Source organism: Bos taurus, chromosome 17, assembly GCF_002263795.3.
Source record: "Bos taurus isolate L1 Dominette 01449 registration number 42190680 breed Hereford chromosome 17, ARS-UCD2.0, whole genome shotgun sequence".
In the NCBI taxonomy this organism is placed as follows: Eukaryota; Metazoa; Chordata; class Mammalia; order Artiodactyla; family Bovidae; genus Bos; species Bos taurus.
This window is the reverse complement of record NC_037344.1, coordinates 50863166-50884599: the sequence shown is the minus strand read 5'-3', so window position 1 is coordinate 50884599 and position 21434 is coordinate 50863166. Positions and strand designations below refer to the sequence as shown.

At 48.2% G+C, this 21434-nt stretch overlaps 1 protein-coding gene and 5 non-coding genes across 7 annotated transcripts in view; 1 reads left to right on the top strand and 5 right to left on the bottom strand.

The window, feature by feature from the left end:
- Positions 1-3787: 3787 nt before the first annotated feature.
- Positions 3788-3859, bottom strand: TRNAA-UGC (transfer RNA alanine (anticodon UGC)). Its single transcript has one exon. It is a non-coding gene; the product is annotated as a tRNA-Ala (tRNA).
- Positions 3860-7294: 3435 nt separating this feature from the next.
- TRNAD-GUC (transfer RNA aspartic acid (anticodon GUC)) lies at positions 7295-7366 on the bottom strand. The gene has a single exon. It is a non-coding gene; the product is annotated as a tRNA-Asp (tRNA).
- Positions 7367-7872: 506 nt separating this feature from the next.
- Positions 7873-7945, bottom strand: TRNAF-GAA (transfer RNA phenylalanine (anticodon GAA)). The gene has a single exon. It is a non-coding gene; the product is annotated as a tRNA-Phe (tRNA).
- Positions 7946-10265: 2320 nt separating this feature from the next.
- Positions 10266-10337, bottom strand: TRNAD-GUC (transfer RNA aspartic acid (anticodon GUC)). Its single transcript has one exon. It is a non-coding gene; the product is annotated as a tRNA-Asp (tRNA).
- A 259-nt stretch (positions 10338-10596) lies between these two features.
- On the top strand, positions 10597-10668 carry TRNAA-UGC (transfer RNA alanine (anticodon UGC)). Its single transcript has one exon. It is a non-coding gene; the product is annotated as a tRNA-Ala (tRNA).
- Positions 10669-15694: 5026 nt separating this feature from the next.
- The window catches only part of DHX37 (DEAH-box helicase 37), a 30732-nt gene continuing 24992 nt past the window's right edge, over positions 15695-21434 (bottom strand). The window contains exons 20-27 of one of the 2 annotated variants that reach the window (NM_001205961.1): positions 21254-21370; positions 19839-20011; positions 18813-18927; positions 18552-18689; positions 18260-18354; positions 18093-18166; positions 16367-16464; positions 15695-16211 (exon numbers count right to left, since the gene is read on the bottom strand). In NM_001205961.1, the coding sequence (NP_001192890.1) occupies positions 16126-16211; positions 16367-16464; positions 18093-18166; positions 18260-18354; positions 18552-18689; positions 18813-18927; positions 19839-20011; positions 21254-21370 (896 nt within the window). In that variant the 3' untranslated portion in view covers positions 15695-16125. Of the gene's footprint in view, positions 16212-16366; positions 16465-18092; positions 18167-18259; positions 18369-18551; positions 18690-18812; positions 18928-19838; positions 20012-21253; positions 21371-21434 lie in introns of those variants that run through there. The other variant, XM_059876049.1, reaches the window with a different exon arrangement.

Here is a 21434-nt window from a genome sequence, read left to right as displayed (position 1 = left end):
CAAGGTCTAGCCCTGAGGTAAGAGGGAGGGGAGAGAAAAATGACCTCTCCAAAGACAGGTGGCTGCTATTTCTCCAGAGCGGTAGTTTTCAACCACGGGAGATTTGGCCCCTGGGTGGACATTTGACAATGTCTAGAGACCTTTTTTTTTTTGTCCCAGCACTAGGCTTATAGCATCTCAGTTCTCCAACCAGGGATTGAAACCAGGCCACAGCAGTGAAAGCACAAGTTCTAACCACTGGACTTCCAGGCAATTCCCAGGAGCCATTTTTGGTGGTCACACTATGCTGTTGGGGTTGAGGGGTGCCACTGATATCTAGTGAGAAAGGCCAGGGATGCTGCTAAACAATCTGCAGTGAACATTCCCCCACGATACAGAATTAACTTGGCCCCCAATGTCAGTAATCCACTGTGTTGACAAACCCTGATCTACAGAGGATTATTGTTGTTGTTACAACTGCTTTTCTTTTTGCTGAGAAGGGCTCCCAAGATTTAAATGTCCCACTTGGATTCAGTAATCCAAGTCACGCTCCTAAAATCCCCTGACCTAGAAAGCAATGTGCTAGAACATGCCAGAAGCAGGATGAGTCACTGGATCCATTTTCAGTTTCTTCCACCCACTTATCCGTCCTTTGCAAGCACCCCAGAAAGGATTGCTTCAGAGCTGGCACCAATGGAAGAGTGACAGAGGCCCAGCAACAAGGCAGAATTGGCAGGCAGGCACGAGCGTGTGATGAGCTGAGCTCACAAAGGGCCTGGGTGTTGGGCTGCAGGAGATTGGACTGCCTGCCTTTCCTCCTTCCCCCAACAGATTCAGTCCCCCTTGAAGGTCACAACACTGTATGGGACTTAACTCAGCATCATGAGAATGTCCACAAAATAACCAACAAACATTTTCCTCCCAAGAGAGAGGGTGAAATCGGAGAGCTAAACGGGAAAGTTTTGCCTTGCAGTGTCATCAGTTATATAACTATAAAAGGAAGTCAAGGAAACCTACCGCTTGGGGGAAAAAAAGAAGCCCTAGAGACTCTGTTCCTTTCCCTGCGTACATGTGTGCATTTGCATTGTGTGGGCAGAACACGAACTTGCCCAGCTTCAAAACAACCCATTTCATAACCCACCAGTGAGAAAATCATACTGAAGTTCCAGTCCCCAATTTTGCCTAGTATAGGAATGTTAAGCAGTTAGTTAACTTATTGGGTCTTTGCTTTGTTTTGTGTTTTAATTTGTTGTTTTTAGATTGTGGCAAAATACACACAGAATATATCCTCTTAACCACTTTTAAGTGTACAAGTCAGTAGTGTTAAGTATATTGCAGGGGAGGAAAAATTATTTTCCTTTTACCCTTCTGAGTTCTTAGCCAAAACACCTGTAATGAAAGATTTAGCAAGAGATATTACAGACAAAAAACCAATAGTTTATTAACATGCACACCTCGTGTATGTTAGGGAGATACTCCAGAGGGAAAATGTGTCACTCAGAGAGGAGACTTTAGAATTTAGGCTTACATACCATTTTAACAGGCTTCCCAGGTGTCTCAGATGGTAAAGAATATGCCAGCAGTGCTGGAGACCGGAGTTTGATCCCTGGGTCAGGAGGATCACCTGGAGAAGGCAGTGACAACCCATTCCAGTATCCTTGCCTGGAGAATTCCATGCAAGAGGAGCCTGAGAGGCTACAGTCCATGGGGTCCCAAAGCAACTAACACACGCACATCCTCTTAATATAGAAAGGTCTCTTAAGGGAGAGTAAATGATTTTTACTGGGAGAACAGAAGAATAGATAGAGATATGATAGTTTGTGACAAAGTTCAGTGTCATTTTAGTCTCTCCTATGTCAAAAGCCATCTTCTCTGGTTAGTTAAACTCTTGATAAGAGGATCTAGGACCACTGAGTTCCTTTTGAAGGATCTGTGTTTGGGCAGATAAGGGGAGTTCAGTGAAAACCTTGCTTTGCTGTTTTTCAAGTGCCAATGGCTCAAAATAATATCAAAGGAACATATTTTCGGGTGGTATATTCTACTACCCTTCAATTTGCAGTTCACGTGCAACCATCACCACCATCTGTCTCCACTCTTCATCTTGCAAGACTGAAACTCTGTACTCATTAAACACTAATGCTAATCCTTCACGCCCAATCCTTGGCCACCATCATTCCTTCTGTCTCCATGAATCTGACTGGTTTTTTGTTTGTTTTTAACTCCTGGCAGAGTGTATGCAGGGATGTTAGTTCCCTGGTGAGGGATGAAACCCCTGCCCCCTGCAGTGGAAGGATGGAGTCTTACCCAGAGGACCATAAGGGCAGTCCCATGAATGTGACTACTTTTGGTACCTCAGAAAAAGGGCTTTGATTTTTTTAAAATTGTGAAACCAGATCTAATGATTGGAAAACATTTTTTTTCCCAAAGATTCAAGACGTCTTTTCTAGAAAGCTCCATTTCCCAGCACAAGCCTTGTTCTTTCTTCCTTATGGTGTTTTTTTCTTTATCATTGTGCCATTAGAAATATTAATCATAAGATACACAATAAAACAGAAGCATATGATTCATTTTGTGTGAGGTCTGATAACTTTAATCTCAACTTTTTTTTTAATCTCTTAAAACCTTGTTGACATTTAGGGAGAAATAACCTTCATGGAATTTCCTTACAAAGAGAAGCTGTCACCGGTATTTCACACCCCAACTGGTGAGTCATTTCATGAATTTCAGTTTCATCTCAAAACATGAGGGCTGTGCAGAGTCAGATCCCGCCAGCTGTAAGCTGAGCTGTTCTTATGATTTAAAATATGAGGTCAGATCAAATGAGAGAAAGGATTTGATGGCTGACAAATTCGTTATTACTGCAAAGAACCGCCAACCCCACAGAGTGCAACAGGATCCCTTCTTTTAATAAAATAGCTTTTATTTTTAATGATAAAGTACAGTGTACAAATATAGGTTGAAAAGGTTTGTGCACCAGAGCCATTCATGCATTCATCTGTGGCCTGTTAGGGAGGAAGCGGGAAGCAAAATGCCACCTCCTCGAACTGCTGGTTTCCTTTTGGGTGGCTGCCTTTGAAAAATGGTCGTTACTGAGAGCAGAAAAAAGGGCAAAGGCCAGCACAGTCGCTCAGACCTTTGAAGGACTTCCAAGCTTGCCGTCTCACGGCCTGGAATGAGTCACCAGGCCTCTAACTGCAGTCAAATGCCAGGAAGCAGGGGGTAAACTCCCTAAATGATTGTTCTCACTTTTGCCGTGGTTTCAGTCATCACCTTAGGTTTTGCCTTGACATGTTTCTTGTAACTGTTTCCTTTTGCCTCTTCTAACAAAATTACTTTGGGAGTGTTAGGGAGTTAAGCAAGGGGAGGTCACATCTATTGTAAAAATCTCATTTTCAGGTAGTGACTGGAGGAGTAATCAGTTCAGTCCCTCAGTCCTGTCCAACTCTTTGTGACCGCATGGACTGCGGGACGCCAGGCTTCCCTGTCCTTCACCATCTCCCAGTTTGCTCAAACTCATGTCCATTGAGTCAGTGATGCCATCCAACCATCTCATCCTCTGTCATCCCCTTATCCTCCTGCCTTCAGTCATTCCCAGCATCAGGGTCTTTTCTAATGAGTCTATTTTTCACATCAAGTGGCCAAAGTATTGGAGTTTCAGCATCAGTCCTTCAAATGAATATTCAGGGCTGATCCTTTAGGATTGAGTGTAATACCACGTGTTATAATCACATCCGAGGTGTTTGTATGGTGAACACTTGCGTAAATTGAAGTAAAATGAAATCACAAAGAAGAATAAAGGACACTGTAGTGGAGATGCCGGGGATCGAACCCGGGGCCTCATACATGCAAAGCATGCGCTCTACCACTGAGCTACATCCCCCTCCCTCCTTGATATGGTTTCTGAAATTCTCTGCTATAGTCTATTCTTTAGATTTTTTTTTTTTTTTCAAATAAAAGTTTGTATATTTACATGGGTTTCCAGTTTAGCAAAAACAAACCGAAATAAATCCGGACTTGACTTTTATGTTTCTGAACTAGGCCTGTGGTTCATAGCTCTACAGCCGAAATTCTAACTGATACCAGAACCAAGAACCAAAGGGAGACAGGCCTATTTGTGAATGTTGCTCCTCACAATCAGAAAAGAAGGAGAGGAAAATAGAGTTTCTTTCCAACGAATAAGGACTTGCCCCCACTGTACCCCCACCCAGAAATCTCTGGTTTCTTGTTCTTTACAATCATTCCAACTTTCAGTGACTTATATTTTTATCTATGTATAACTGAAAAAGAATATATATATATATATGACTGAATCACTTTGCTATACACTTAAAACTAACACAGCACTGTAAATTAACTATACTTTGATGAAAATGGAGTGTCCTTCAAGTCAACAAGTTGCCATTCACCGGTTAGGTGAGAGACAAGGAGAATGCAGAAAACAGGCTTCTTCACCTTTTCCCACCAGCACTTGAGATTTCCTGGCAGAAAGAGTCACTTACAATGATGTGCAGAACACACCTGAAAATACCCTGCTACCTCAATCCTCAACTGATCATCTCTCTTCCAGTCTGTGGATACCTGAAACTCTTCACAGTAAAGTCCAAATGAACTGGTAACCCAGGACACTGGAGCCAGCAGCTGTGATTTCATTACCTTACCTCTCCGGGCCTCCTTTGTGAAATGGAGATTTGAATAGTAACTACTTCATAGAGTGATTGTGACCATTGAATGAGTTACACAGAGAAGGTTGATCTTTTTAATTATTTTTTCATTTTTATTTTGACTCCAGAAACAATTTGTATTGGGTTATAGCCAATTGACAATGTTGTGTTAGTTTCAGGTGAACAGTGAAGGGAGGCCGCCGTACATGTACCCATTCTCCCCCAAAGCTCCCTCCCGTCCAGGCCAGCACATAACATTGAAGAGAGCTCCATGTGCTGTACAATAGGCTTTTGATTGTTATCCATTTAAAATATATACTGTGTGCATGACCTTCCCAAACTCCCTAACTATCCCTTCCCTGTGGCAACCATGAGTTCATTTTCTAAGTTTGAATCTCTTTCTGTTCTGTGAGTAAGTTCACTTGTATCATTTCTTTTTATATTCCACATATAAGGGATGTCAAATGACATGTCTCCTTCACACAGAGAAGGTTTAGAACAGTGCCTGGTACAAGACCCGTACCCTAAAATGCCAGTTCTCATTATTAAAAATGCTGTTATTTGAACTCCAGCAAAGGCCTATTGCTTTGCATAATCACCCCATGTGTGGACTGATGCTTTGCTGATGCTGTTTGGTGAAACAGAGAAAGAACATGAGGGCACTGGGGTGAGGTGTGGAATGGGGCTCTGTAGAAAGCCATCGTCTGACCTTATTCCCGTAGCTCAAGGGGACAACCACAAGAGCGACCTTACCTGCAGAAAGGAAGAGGATGGTGGCTTAGGCAGAGGTATTCTGGACCTGGCTCGGAAGCCAGTTGAGGGGTTGTAGGAGAAGGCAGTGGCACCCCACTCCAGTACTCTTGCCTGGAAAATCCCATGGACAGAGGAGCCTGGTAGGCTGCAGTCCATGAGGTTGCTAAGAGTCGGACACGACTGAGCGACTTCACTTTGACTTTTCACTTTCATGCATTGGAGAAGGAAATGGCAACCCACTCCAGTATTCTTGCCTGGAGAATCCCAGGGACGGGGGAGCCTGGCGGGCTGCCGTCTGTGGGGTCGCACAGAGTCGGACACGACTGAATCGACTTAGCAGCAGCAGCAGTCAGTTCAGTAGGTGTCCCTGAGTGCTCTGCTTCAGACAAGTCCAATCACGTTTCCTCTTTGTGTAAAACTTAGAATCAAAACCATACTCCTAACTGCGGCCTTTAAGGCTCTCAGTGATCTGGCATCTCTGTGATCTGGCATCTGGGGGCCCCTGCCCCGCCAGTATCCCTCCCTTACTCCCCTCCTCCTCTCTAGGAGAACTCTAGCCACACACCTGTCTTTGCTGTTCCTCAGGCAGACCAGACTTCCTGCACCTCAGGGCGTTTGCACTTGCCATTCTCTTGGCATGGAAAGCAGATACACTCATGATCATCTTTTTCTCACTGTCAGGGTCCTCAGAAAGGCCTTCCTGACTACCTCTCTGAAAGGATCTGAGGGGACATCCCTGGCGGTCCAGTCCTTAAGATTTTACCCTCCTACTTCAGGCGGGTGAGTTCGATCTCTGGTCGAGGCAATAAGATGCCACCTGATGTGCTGGTGGCCAAAAAAATTTTTTTTTTAGGTTTTTAATAAAAAAGGCACCCATGAATCCTTTGCATTCACTTTGTTTTGTTTTTCTTCATAGTATATATCGGTCTCAGAACCTGTTTTTACGCTGTTTGTTTATCGTCTGTGTCCCTGACTTGGTAGGTTCATGAGAGCAGAGCCTCCTCTGTCTTGCTTTCTGCTCTAACTTCTGTGTCATGAACAGTGCCTGACAGACAACTACTCAGTAGATATTCATAGAATTAGTGTGGGGGAAAAAAAAATGAACAGACAAATAAATGAATGAAGACCAAGAGCCTGGGGAGAATGATGGCTATATTCAAAAAGTTCAGTCTGCAAGTGAATTAAGACGAGAAAACAGTTCGGTTTAGAGTCACTCTGTTTCAAATCCATTAACATTTTCTGAAGGCCAACCTCTGGGCTGGCGCAAGACCTAAGAAGATGAAATATTTGCAGCAGAGTGAGCATCTTCTCCGAGAAGGCAATGGCACCCCACTCCTGTACTCTTGCCTGGAAAATCCCATGGACGGAGGAGCCTGGTAGGCTGCAGTCCAGGGGGTCGCTAAGAGTCGGACCCGACTGAGCGACTTCACTTTCACTTTTCACTTTCATGCATTGGAGAAGGAAATGGCAACCCACTCCAGTGTTCTTGCCTGGAGAATCCCAGGGATCGGGGAGCCTGGTGGGCTGCTGTCTGTGGGGTCGCACAGAGTCGGACACGACTGAAGCGACTTAGCAGCGGCAGAGCATCTTCTGGTTTTAGAGGGAAACAGTTTTATTTGGGGAAACCATTATATAAACCAAACAGTTGATAGCCGCGTTGTGGCATGCCGGAAATGGAAAATTCCGCTTCAATGTGAGAACTTTTTCTTGTAACCAAGGGAAGAAGTGAGGGCGCTCGTGGGTGACTGTGACCAAGCAGTTAATAAGACAACTGCCTGACCAAATCTCGCTTGCTTGCCAGGATTATTTTTTTAGAGAAGAGTAAGGAATTTTTATGAAAGTTGAAGAATTCACTTGAAAGAGAAATGAAAATAAGATATAGGCGATAGAAAATAAGTTGCCTCCCCGTCGGGGAATCGAACCCCGGTCTCCCGCGTGACAGGCGGGGATACTCACCACTATACTAACGAGGACTAGCTCTGCCAGCAGCTTTTCAGCTCAGCCCTTAAAGGTATACTGTTCCTTAGCGTTCCTTAATTAGTGACATGTTCTAAACGGTTAAATATCTCATCTTTTCTTACAAAATACAAAAAGGCAAAGTTCCACCTCATTTAATTCTGTCTTAAAGAGTCCGTTTCCTCCTCGGCTCATGATTTAGTCGCGAGGGTTCTGAGAACAGAAATTAATAAGCAGCAAAAAATAACCCGCAAAAAGTAACCAACAGACGTCAACAAACGTTTAACAGAGGTAGTTTATGAAACGAAAGAAATGGAGTCAAGTAATTCTTGGACTTGGATTTTTCCAGTCGGAGAAGTGCGAGGAAGTTCCCATACCGTCTGGCTTCCCTTTGATAGTACTCGAAGCTGTTTTAAACAAAGAAAATTAAATCCTTTTATTAATTCGAAAGAATCGTTTCGTCTTGTGTTTCTCCGACACAAGAGGAAAGGGGGGGGGAAAAAAAAGAAAAAACGAGCGCCGCTGCCGAAACCCGGGATCGAACCAGGGACCTTTAGATCTTCAGTCTAACGCTCTCCCAACTGAGCTATTTCGGCTACTGGTGGCATTAAGCTGCATTTCTTTCCTCCTCCTGATCTAAGGGCCCCGCGTCATCGACCAGGAGATCCCCTGCTGGGGGACCTGGATCAGCTGGAATGCTCGCATTTCAGGATTGCCCCGCACCTACCCCTCTCGTCCTTCAAGGTCGTCGCCTCCGAGAAGCTTCCCCTGATCACTCCTCCCACCACTACCCCAGCCCTGTATTGTTTATTGTTAGCCTAGGTACTGTTTTCCTTGTCCATCATCTGTGGCCTCCCCTCCCCAGCTAGAATGACAGATCCACGACGGGCAGAGAAGTCATCAGCCTCGGTCACTGCTGTATCGCTTAAGGCCGACAACAGTGCCTGGCACTTAATAGGTGCCTAAAAATATTAGTTGAATCTTACCTTTCTCAGAGTTCCGCTTTCTCAGGATCTCTTCTCTGAGCAAAAGAGTAAGGTCTCCCCTTGGGTGCAGCTCCCGGAGCAGCCCAAGGCACAGCAAGGATGCTGACCACGCCACGGCGTGGGGATGCCCTATGGGCCAGATTGTGGCTTTCCTCGCGGCAGTAAGTGACTCAAATCCAGACTCGAAGCATAGCCACCTCACCCGTGACACCTGCTCAGCTTCAAGACACCAAGAAATCAGCAGGTCGGCATTCAGGTTCGGCTCTCTCTGCTTCCCTGCCCTCTGGGAGATGGGTGGGTGGGGAGTACTGTTTGGGAGAGATTGAGCAAGTGGGTAGGTCCTTCATGATGTGAAGTCGTTTAATAAGTGTTTGCGAAGCACTTAATATCTATGTGATCCAGTCACAAATACGGTAACAAAATAGCTCCTTGTGATAGGAATGCTAAGAAGCAAAATAAATGGTAGTGTGGGGGTGGAATACCTGGTTATGGGGGCAGTAAGAGGAAGGGAATGCTGGGAAGACTTGGAGAATGAAGAGCCCGCTGAGGAAGCCTCTGGGGTAGAGGCAACAGCTGATGCAAAGGCCCTGGGGCTGAAAGAGTCTGGCTATTTGTAGGAATGGAAAGGAAGCCGGTATGGAAGAGGCAAAGAGGGTGAGGGGGCAGAAGGTAGGAGGCAAGAAGAAAGAGGTGGACAGAGGCCAGGTCTTGCCCACCTTGAAGGCCATGGTAAAGGGTTTGTACTTTCTTCTGTGTGGGAAGGCCTCTGGGGAGAGAGTGATATTATTTATGTCTTAAAGTCTCCCTTGGCTTTCTTGTGGAGAATGGGCAGGAGGGACTCAAGTGGCAGCAAGGAGACCAGTGAGATGCTGACAACTCAAAATAAACAATACACCAAAGCAGCATCTCCAGAATTCCTTCAGGAGAGAGGGGATATGGCAGGAGACCCTGCTGCTTTTCACGAAAGCATAGTAGTGTATCAACTTGATAAAAATCCAGTATGGAAGAAAGGAAGGAAGGAAGTGAAGGAGAGTGAAAAAATTCACGGAAGTACAGAATTTTGGAAAGGCAGAGTCACTCCCACCTTATCCCAGTTTCCCCAGAAGTAACCAGTGTCTAGACCAGATTGTGATTTATGTGAGCAATGGCACCCCACTCCAGTACTGTTGCCCGGAAAATCCCATGGATGGAGGAGCCTGGTAGGCTGCAGTCCATGGGGTCGCGAAGAGTCAGACACGACTGAGCGACTTCACTTTCACTTTCCACTTTCATGCATTGGAGAAGAAAATGGCAACCCACTCCAGTGTTCTTGCCTGGAGAATCCCATGGACGGAGAAGCCTGGTGGGCTGCAGTCCATGGCGTCGCACAGAGTCGGACACGACTGAAGTGACTTAGCAGCAGCAGCAGCAGCAGACCAGTTATTGAACCCTTTCTCTGTGCCTGCATTTGATCTGTTTAATATCATAAACTGACCCCCACCGGACTTGCTGTGAGGACTAAATGAGTGCACACCTACTAAGCGCTTCTGCAGATAAATTTATATAGTCTGAAATTAACCACAGTACAGTTTTTCATTATCTGACACAATAACCATTTCTTTTTTTGTCATGATAGCATGTGAAATCTGCTCTTTGAGCAATTTTCATTTTAAACTATAGTCATAATGATGTGTTAAAATAAATTTTCTTAAACATACAAATATGAATACACTCACTGCATATTTATTCTTACATAAAGGAGAGCTTGTACTACCTCTGGTTGAGTACCAAATCCTTTTCGCTATGTTCTTGGTGCCACGGACATCCTTCGAGATTTACACATACTGGTCACAAATGCGATTAGCATGCTTTCGTTTAATTTACCTGTACGTCGTACACTGTTATAAGGAGACCTTTTGGAGATTGTAGTGAATTAAAACGTCTTGTTGGCCTCCCCGTCGGGGAATCGAACCCCGGTCTCCCGCGTGACAGGCGGGGATACTCACCACTATACTAACGAGGATGCAACTTATACGGTGTTCTCCAGCCGGACCCATAAAGAAACACCGTTCTTCCGCTGCCACATCTACTCCGCGCTACGATCTCCACCTGCTCAGTGCTGGGCGTCCCTGGCTAGCGGGCTCCCCGGGATGTGGACCTATTTGAATTGGTAAAGGCACTCACGGACTGAATTCTGAGTGTCCAGAAGGAGCGCAATGTTTGGGAAAAGAGAAAATCCGATTTTCTATATCCTCATTCCAAGAACAGAATATCCTAAGAAAGGGGATGTAGCTCAGTGGTAGAGCGCATGCTTTGCATGTATGAGGCCCCGGGTTCAATCCCCGGCATCTCCACATTTTCTTTCTCTTTTTTTGCCACCTCCTCTGGATCAGTCACACAGCAAACCAGGAAAGGGGACCTAAATTCTCCGTACCATCTGACTTAAGAAGTGGGCTTCATTGGAGAGGGCTGCTGCTGCTGCTGCTGCTAAGTCGCTTCAGTCGTGTCCGACTCTGTGCGACACCATAGACGGCAGACCATCAGGCTTCGCAGTCCCTGGGATTCTCCAGGCAAGAACACTGGAGTGGGTTGCCATTTCCTTCTCCAATGCATGAAAGTGAAAAGTGAAAGTGAAGTCGCTCAGTCATGTCTGACTCTTCGCGACCCCATGGACTGCAGCCTACCAGGCTCCTCCGTCTATGGGATTTTCCAGGCGAGAGTACTGGAGTGGGGTGCCATTGCCTTCTCCGTTGGAGAGGGCAGTACTAGTCAAATGCCCCTGGTCTCAATCACAGATGCCCCTGTCCCCTCCCCTGAAGATTCCCATTTAGGTCAGCAGGGAGCCTGTGATTTTAAACTAACACTCCTAGTGATTCGGGTCATCAAGCAGTTAGAAAACACTAACTTTCTAAGGAGGGTTTTGCAACTGGCCATTCATTCATTCAAGGACTCCTAAGCACCTAGTGCAAAGAAAAGTGGACACATTGAGCACCTACTGTGTGCTCCCTTGTATCCCGAGATATGGCATGCAAGATTTCACACCCCTCCCAGACTTGGTATTCTAGTTTAGGAAGCTAGCAATAAGCAAGGAGCAGTGAATCTTATTAAGACAGTAATAGTGATGACATGGAGACAAAAGGGGGAGGATGTGGGAGCTGCCATAGATAAAGTGTGTGGCGGGACACTGTCTGCAGAAACAGAGGGCATAGCAGATGCAAAGGCCCTGAGGTTGAGAGCAGTGGGGGGTGGAATTTGCCTTCAGTGAATGAGAGTAGGAGAGAGTTCACTTCCACTGTATAATTGTAAGGGATTTGATTTAGGTCATATCTGAATGGCCTAGTGGTTTTCCCTGCTTTCTTCAATTTAAGTCTGAATTTTGCAATAAGGAGTTCATGATCTGAGCCACAGTCAGATCCCGGTCTTGTTTTTCTTGACTTTGTAGAGCTTCTCTTGGCTCCTGTGGGTAAAGAATCCATCTGTGTGCAATGCAGGAGAAGCAGGCAGACATGAGATGGGTCCCCAGGTCAGGAAGATCTCCTGGAGGAGGGCATGGCAACCCACTCCTGTATTCTTGCCTGGAGAATCCCATGGACAGAGGAGCCTGGTGGGCTACAATTCATAGGGTTGCAAAGAGTCAGACAAAAAAAAAAAAGAGTCAGACATGACTGAAGTGAGTGACTATGCATAGAACTTCTCTATCTTTGGCTGCAAAGAATATAATCAATCTGATTTTGGTATTGACCATCTGGTGATGTCCATGTGTAGAGTCATCTCTTGTGTTGTTGGAAGAAGGTATTTCTTCTTGACCAGTGTGTTCTCTTGGCAAACCTTATGCTAGCCTTGGTCTTGCTTCATTCTGTATTCCAAGGCCAAACTTGCTGGTTACTCCAGGTATCGCTTGACTTTCTACTTTTGCATTCCATTCCCCAAAAAAGAGGATCTTTTTTTAGTGTTAGTTCTATAAGATCCTGTAGGTCTTCACAGAACCATTCAACTGCAGCTTCTTCAGCATTAGTAGTTGGAGCATAGACGTGGATTACTGTGATATTAAATGGTTTGCTTTGAAAACAAACCGAGATAGTTCTGTTGTTTTTGAGATTGCACCAAAAACTGCATTTTGAACTCTTTTGTTGATTATGAGGCCTACTTCATTTCTTCTAAGGATCCTTGCCCACAGTAATAGATATAATAATCATCCACTATTTGTCACAGTGGAATTGACAAATAGTTTCAAGGGATTAGATCTGATAGAGTGGCTGAAGAACCATAGACAGAGGTTCATAACATTGCACAGGACGCAGTGATCAAAACAATCCCCAAGAAATAGAAATGCAAAAAGGCAAATTGGCTGTCTGACGGGGCCTTACAAATAGCTGAGAAAAGAAGAGAAGTGAAAGGCAAAGGAGAAAAGAAAAGATATAGCCATCTGAATGCAGAGTTTTAAAGAATATCGAGGAGAGATAAGAAAGCCTTCCTAAGTGAACAATGCAAAGAAATAGAGGAAAACAACAGAATGGGAAAGATGAGAATACTGGAATGGGTTGTCATTTCCTTCTCCAAGGACAAGAAAGTTAGAGATACCAAGGGAACATTTCATGCAAAGATAGGCACAATAGAGGACAGAAATGGTATGGACCTAGTAGAAACAGAAGAGATTAAGAAGAGGTGGCAAGAATACATAGAACTTAACAAAAAAGATCTTAATGACCCTGATCACCACGATGGTATGATCATTCATTTAGAGTCAGACATCCTGGAGTGATAAGTCAAATGGGCCTTAGGAAGCATCACTACAAACAAAACTAGTGGAGGTGATGGAATTCCAGCTGAGCTATTTCAAATCCTAAAAGATGATGCTGTTAAAATGTTGCACTCAATATGCCAACAAATTTGGAAAACTCAGCAGTGGCCACAGAACTGGAAAAGGTAATTTTTCATTTCGATCCCAAAGAAGGGCAATGCCAAAGAATGTTCAAACTATCGCATAATTGCACTCATTTCACATGCTAGCAAGGTCATGTTCAAAATCCTCCAAGCTAGGCTTCAACAGTATATGAACAGAGAACTTGTAAAGGCAGAGGAACCAGAGATCAAATTGCCAACATCAGTTGAATCATAGAGAAAGCAAGAGAACTCCAGAAAAACATCTACTTCTGCTTCATTGACTATGTTAAACCCTTTGACTGTATGGGTCACAACAAACTGTGGAAAATTCTTCAAGATGGGAATACCAGACCACTTTACCTGCCTCTTGAGAAATCTGTATGCAGGTCAGGAAGCAACAGTTAGAACTGGACATGGAACAACAGACTGGTTCCAAATTGGGAAAGGAGGACGTCAAGGCTGCATATTGTCATCCTGCTTATTTAACTTGTATGCGGAGTACATCATGAGAAATGCTGGGCTGGATAAAGCACAAGCTGGAATCAAGATTGTCAGGAGAAATATCAATAACCTGATATGTAGATAACACCACCCTTATGACAGAGAGCAAAGAGGAAATAAAGAGCCTCATGATGAAGGTGAAAGAGGAGAGTGGAAAGCTGGCTTAAAACTCAACATTCAATAAAACAAAGATCATGGCATCTGGTCCCATCACTTCATGGCAAATAGATGTGGAAACAATGGAAACAGTGACAGACTTTATTTTCTTGGGCTCCAAAATCACCGTGAATGGTGACAGTAGTCATGAAATTAAAACACTTGTTCCTCGGAAGGAAAGCTATGACAAACCTAGACAGCATATTACAAAGCAGAGATATCCATATAGTCAAAGCTATAGTTTTTCCAGTAATCATGTATGAATGTGAAAGTTGGACCATAAAGAAGGCTGAGTGCCAAAGAATTGATGTTTTCGAACTGAGGTGTTGGAGAAGACTCTTGAGAGTCCCTTGGACTGCAAGATCAAACCAGTTGATTTCAAAGGAAATCAGTCCTGAGTATTCTTTGGAAGGACTGATGCTGAAGCTGAAACCCCAATACTTTGGCCACCTGATACGAAGAACTGACTCATTGGAAAAGACCCTGATGCTGGGAAGGATTGAGGGCAGGAGAAGGGGATGACAGAGGATGAGATGGTTGATGGCATCACCTACTCAATAGACATGAGTTTGAACAAGCTCCAGGAGATGGTGGAAGACAGGGGGAAGTCTGGCATGCTGCAGTCCATGGGGTCACAGAGACTTGGACACAACTGAGCACAACAGGAGAGGGTTGACTCTTCCAACACACTGGAAGACCTGTTGCAGGGGAAGGATGTGATATGTTTTAAATGGTTCCCTCTGGCTGCCATGTGGAAAATTCATCATAGTTGGGCAGAGGGGGACCTGAGACCAGCCAGGAAGCTACTGCCACGGCCCAAGTGGGAGCTGGTGGTGGCATCCTGGCAGTGGAGGTGGGGGTGGCCCAGTAGTAGAAATGGAGAGCGCCAAGGGGCAGATCCTGGAAATGAACCAATAGACAGACCTGGCAGATGGCTTAGATGTGGGCAGAGGAGTAGGGGAGACCTCCTGGTTGGGGAACACTAGGGCCATGCTCGGAGAAGGCAGTGGCACCCCACTCCGGTACTCTTGCCTGGAAAATCCCATGGATGGAGGAGCCTGGTAGGCTGCAGTCCATGGGGTCGTGAAGAGTCAGACATGACTGAGCGACTTCACTTTCACTTTTCACTTTCATGCATTGGAGAAGGAAATGGCAACCCACTCCAGTGTTCTTGCCTGGAGAATCCCAGGGACGGAGCAGCCTGGTGGGCTGCTGTCTGTGGGGTCGAACAGAGTCGGACACGACTGAAGTGACTTAGCAGGGCCATGCTGTGAAGAAAGTGAATAGTTTTGGAAATATTAACCCCCATGTATCTTTGTTGTTTTGTCTTATGTATATATATTATGGAATGTATGTTTATTTTTTTGGCTGCACTGCAAGTCTTGTAGGATCTTAGTTCCCTGACCAGGGATCAAACCTGGGGCCCAGCAGTGAAAGTGCACACTGCCTGTGCCCTGGTCATTGATAGTGCAGGGAGAGGAATCGCTGAAAGCCTTTCCCCGTGTTTGGAGGGTCCAAAAAAAAAAAAAAACAAACAAAAAAAAAGAAAAGTGCACAGTGCTAACCACTGAACCACCAGGAAATTCCCGAATTTATGTGTTTCTATTAGTGCAAGTTGATTCAGGGCAAAAACCTAAGTAAAAGAAAAATGATCAACTTCTATAGGCTCACTGTGCCCTGTATCACCACTAAGACGTTTGTGAGCATTTACCCAGACTAGTTCCCACATGTGTGCGTGCATGTGTTGAGTGCACGCACAGGCAGGATGTTCCCAGGCCCCTCTCCCCCTGCTCCCCCCAATTTGGAGATTCACCAAAAGAACTCACTAGACTCAGTATATAGCTGTTGTCAGTTAGGATTTATTACACAGCAATGTAGACGGCGGGGAGCTGACCCCGCCAGCTCCACAGGAGCCAGCTGGAGCCCTGGGGGCCCTCCCTGGCTGGGGCAGGGGAGGGGCTTGCACCATACCGGCAGGGAACGAAGAGCAGAGGAGGCCCTGCTGCTCTACAAGGGACTAATGTAGTCCACAGAGCATGTTTAAAACAGGACCAGCATGGGAGATAAAACCATTATCCATTTTGTAATAAATAGTTAAAAAAAAGTCACCCTGGGTTGGACTTCCCAGGATGGCAGCAAGTTGTGCCCAGGATTGAGCCAAGAGGGTGTCCCAGGGCTCCACCTGTTTCCGGGGTGCAGTCTGGATTCAGGGTGGCCACAGTGGACCCTGATCGCTGCCAGGCCCCCTTGGCCTGCAGGCAGGCGCCGCATCAGTGGTCACAGGTGGGTGGCCAGGCTTTCTCAACATCAGCGTGCACGGCCTGTGGGAGCCACTCAAGGTACTCGGTCAGCAGGTCTGCAGAGAAGAGAGGGAGGGCGGTCAGAGTGGCTGTGTGCCCGCCTACCAGTTGCAGGGCAGACCCTCCCACCAGCCCCAGGTCCCCTGGGTGGCCCCATCCCATCTTCCCCTCAACCCTCCTGCTGTGGGACACCCGCCCTGATCAGGCTTACATTTGGGGTTTTTGCTCCAAGCCACCAGCAAGGCATCTCGGCAGTTGGCTTTCTTGGCAACAAGGGCTCTCAGGAGGCTCTCTGTCCTGGGCTGCAGCCTGTGGATGGGATGCAGGACATGGGGCCTCTTCAAGTCCACTGCCAGGCCAGCCCCGCCCATGAGGTCTCCTTCCCCTCCTCTCACTAGGGGTGCCGGGTGCATGAAAGGATCTAGACTCCATCACCTCCTACCACTTGCCTCTGATCCACCCACCCAGGCTGCTTCTGTACTTGCTGCTCGTCCCATTTAGAACCTTCCTCCAGACCTCTGCCTGCCTCACAGCCCTGCCTCCCCTGAACCTGCTCAGTCAGGCTTTCCTTTTCTTTCCCTGCCTGGTGCCTCATCCCCACGTCCTGCTCTGTCCCTTCGTGGCTGGGCCACCACCTGCCCCTTGTACTAGTTGTTCAACCTCCCTGCACTGGAACATCGCACAGGACATGGTCGTGGCTCGATCCCAGCACGAGAACACCGCTGGCACAGAGTGGATGCTCAAAACCAAGTGCTGGTGAATGACCTGGTAGGTAGGGGCTCCTGGAACCACAGCCCCATCCTGAATCCCCGGGGGGTGCAGGTGTGTGTGCCTCAAGCCCCTTGCCTGGTCTGGGGTGCCAGCCTCAGGAAGAGGGAGGCAGCTTCTTGGGACTGTTCCATGGGCAGAAAGAAGAAAAAGACAGGAGTGTGTGTGCTTAGTCGCTCAGTCGTATCTGACTGTGACCCCATGTACTATAGCTGGCCAGGTTCCTCTGTCCATGGGGATTCTCCAGGCAAGAATGCTGGAGTGGGTTGCTATTCCCTTCTCCAACTGATCTTCCCAACCTAGGGATCTAACCCAGGTTTCCCGCTTTGCAGGCGGATTCTTTATCATCTGAGCCATCAGGGAAGCCTTAAGAGAGGAGCAGGGATAAGCAGAGACCAGAAGGAAGGGCAGGAGTAAGATGGTGGGTGGGGTCGGGGTGGCTTCATGCTCAGTGGGCAGAAGCCCCCAGGGGCACAGGTGTACAGGGTGCCTCCTGCTCAGACCTGGCAGCTCTATAATAGGCTGACTTGTTTAGTCACTAAGTCATGTCTGACTCTCTGCAACCCCATGAACTGAAGCCCACTGGGTTCCTCTACGCATGGGATTCTCCAGGCAAGATTACTGAAGAGGGTAGCCATTTCCCTCTCCAGGAAATCTTCCCGACCCAGGGATTGTCTCCAGCATTGCGGGCAGATTCTTTACCACTGAGCCATCTGGGAAGCAAACAGGTTGGCTAGTATCTCCCCCAAAGACCATGTCTGCCTAGAACCTCAGTATTTAACCTTATTTGGAAGGAAGGTCTTTGTAGATGTAATTAAGACAAGGTCAAACGGGAGAGAGTGGACCCTGGATCTGATAACCTGAGAAGACACAGAGGCGAGGGAAAGCCATGGGAAGAGAGAGGGAGAGACTAGAGGAATGTGGTGGCCAAGGAGTGCCTGGAACCACGAGGGGTGGGAAGAGGCCAGGAGGATCCTCCTCTGGAGCCTTCAGAGGGAGCACAGCCCTGCTGACACCCCAACTTTGAACTTCTAACCTCCAGGACTATGAGAGAATACACGTCTGCTGCTTTAAGCCCCTCAGTGGGTAGGGATCTGTTACGGCAGCCCCAAGACACAGCTCCTCCACCACCACCTGCCTGATCTGATGCTCCCAAGGGAAGCCCATACCTGGCCCATGTCTTCAGCATCGTGCTGGGGCTGGACAGCAAACAGCCCTTGTATGAGGCCAGCTTGGGGAAGACCTGGGGAGAGATCACAGGACGGTGGGGAATCCAGGGCTCATATCCTGCCCATGGTGCCAAGGAAGAGGCCAAGGGAGTTGCTGGGCTGCCTACCTGCCCCTCCAGCAGAACCCGGGCAAAGTGTTTGTAGCAGTCAAGGCCTTCTGGAAAATCCACCTGGACGGCTGGGAGCGGCCAGCCAACGCGATCTGGAGCACAGGAGCTGGTGAGCGAGGGGCCGCGATGGATCCCCATGGCTCCCCACTCAGTCCCATCCCCACCCATCTGCAGGGTCCTGCAGCCTGGGATGACACTGCCCAGGACGCAGACACTTCCCAGGGCACACAGGATGGGGAACCACGTGTCCACTGGAGCCCAAGGCCACTGGGAAGTCACCCTGACTCACAGAACACGCTGGCCCGGTGACACAGCATCCGGCCCTTCTCGGGGCAGTAGGCGGGGGGCGGCTCCTCCAGGGGCTTGTCAAACTGGCAGTAAGAAGGCAGCAGGACTGGGATCCACTGCATGTCCACAGTCGATACACCTGGGAGCCCAGAAGATAAGGATGGGGTCTCAGCGAGGGGCTTGTGGGCTCTCCCCACACAGGTCCGGTGACACAGCTCACCAGAGCAGGGGGGTCAGGTGAGGGTCCAGCCAGTTGCACTACCTTTCATGTACATCTTGGTGGTCTCCACGATCTCCTGGTAGACCACAAACTCAGGGAGCTCCTTGAAGAGCACAGAACTGGGGTGGATGAAGACAGGATCATCGAGGAGAGGGGTCTGCAAGAGAGATGGTAGGTGGACATGAGTCTGGGAGATACGTGAGCAGCGCGTGAGGCTGACCCCTGTGAATTCAGTTACATCCTCGGCCAGAAAAGCAGGACAGCATCCATCAAAAGACAAATGGCTATACCAGCAGGGTGTGTCCACCAATGGAGCGGGCAGCCTGCTGGGAGAGGTACAGACACAGGCCACAGTTATGACCCACCCAAAATGGGAGACTGAGCTAAAAAAGCCAGTGTAAAAGGCTACACAGGGCAGGATCCCATTCATGGGAAACGCATTAGAAAAGCAAATCCATGTAGACGGAAAGCAGACTCAAGGGGTGGATACACCCGTGGCGGATTCATGTTGATATATGGCAAAACCAATACAATATTGTAAAGTAATTAGCCTCCAGTTAAAATAAATAAATTTAAATTAAAAAAAAAAGGGGGGGTGTGGAGATTCAGGGAAAATGTGGAGTGATACAGTGATGGGTACAGGGTGTCTTTTTTGGGGTGATAAAAATGTTTTGAAATTAACTACGGTAATGGTTACACAACTCTGTGAATAGACCAGAAACCTCTGAATTGTACATTTTACAGTGGCGAGTATGGGATGTGCTTTCTGTCTCTGTTCAATGAAGCTGGGGGGAAGCTCACGCCCAAAGGGAGAAGCGGCTGCATTGTCATTTCACCTTGGTCCTAGGTGGGAACTTTCCCAGGGACGGTGGGACCAGTGACCAAGGACGAGAGGCCCACCCAGAGCCAAGGGTCCCCCCAGCTGCCGCTCACAGGCATCCTGACACTGTCCAGGGCCAGGTGTCTTAAGCGCCCAGGATGCTAGGACACGAGACAGATGGGAGGATGAGGAGGGCAGGGGCCCTAGGCACGACTGCCCTGCTGGCCATTCCCGAGACAGCGGCAAACCTTGTAGGCATTCTTCCACTTGTCGTCCACCAGGTCCTCGCTCTGGACTTTGCGGGCCAGGTGGTCACCCAGGCCGGCTGTCACAATCTGCCGCAGGTAGGTCACCTGGTCCTCGTTAGGCGGCTGCATCTTAGGGTCCACGAAGAGCCCGGCCTCAGGGCACATGGTGTTGGCTGAGAGGGGAGCCAGTTGTCAGTGCAGCCGGGCCCGGGGCTGGCTCTGCCTGGCCTCAGCCACTTGTGTATCTAGGCCCCTGTGCACAGAGCTTGCCGGGAGACAAGGCCCCCAGTGGGACAGAAACAGCTGCTCACACGTCTGCTCCTTCCTTGGGACAAAACCCCAGTTTCCTTGTGGGCAGCAGACTATGCTGAGACAGCCTACACCCGCCTCCCTGTCGGCCTCGGGGCAGGGAGCACACCCACCCAGGAAACCCAGTGCACGGGCCATGCTCTCTGAGAAGGACAATGTGGAGACAGACCATCTCTCCCGAGTGCCCTGTGCTGCAAGGCCCTGGCGTGAGACCCAGGGCGAGGCTTCCTCCTTCCACATAAGAAGGATCTGAAGCCCACTGTGCAGCAGGGAGGAGATGGGGCTTTGGGCCTTGCTGTTTGCGTGGGAGGGAGCAGAAGGGTGAAAACAAGAAGGACCAGGAAGGCAGGAGGGAAGAGTGGGCTTGTGGATCTTAGTTCCCTGACCAGGGATGGAACCTGCACCCCTTGCAGCGGAAGCCCCAAGTCCTAACTGCTGGACTGCCAGGGAATTCAAGGGCTTTCTGTTATGAGGTTTGCAATGTAAATCTGTCTTCTCTAGAAAACCTTCAGTGAAACCCATGTTGTTTAACTTAAAAAAGAAAGAAGAAGAAGGAAAAAAGGGGAAGGAAGCAGATCCCTGGGCTGGACAAAGATCTGCCACCCACGCCAGGCCCTGATGTGGCTTCAAACAGACTAAAGGGGGGTGGAAAGTGGAGGGCTGAACCGCCACCTGCTCCCCAACTTCAACAAGAGGGGCCCCTTCCACTGCTGGAGAAACAAACCAGGATTGGACCCTACTTGAGAGCAGAGACCCCTGGATGTGGCCACTGGGCAGGAGGTGCAGCCAGCAGCTGGTCCACACTAGACCTGGGACAGAGGGCAATGAGAGGGACATCATCAAGGAAAAGATGAGATTGACAGACAACCTGATGAGAGAGGGTCCACGTATCACTGCCCTGCCCTGCTTGTGTGTGTGTCCTCAGAGGATCACAGAAGTGCCGCACACTATAGTAAATTTTACTGAAAATGTGAATCCGCAAATACTGAATCTATGCATAATGAGAACCGACTATATGTAGATGACATGGCTCAGAATGTCAACAGGGTCAAGTTCTCTGCCGGGGGTTGCCCAAGGATGGGAGGAGGCCGGAGGGTGGGGGGTACCTGCGGTGGTCAGCTGGCCCCGCAGGCGCCGGATCTCCATCATGGCCTTGTACCGCAGTCCGTTGGCCTCGCAGAACTGGGGTGAGCAGCCTGCGTACTCGCAGGCTCCCACGGCGCCTGTGCAAAGAGGAGGGGAGCGCTTGCTTGGTGCCCCACCCCACCCTCCCACCCTCCCCACCAC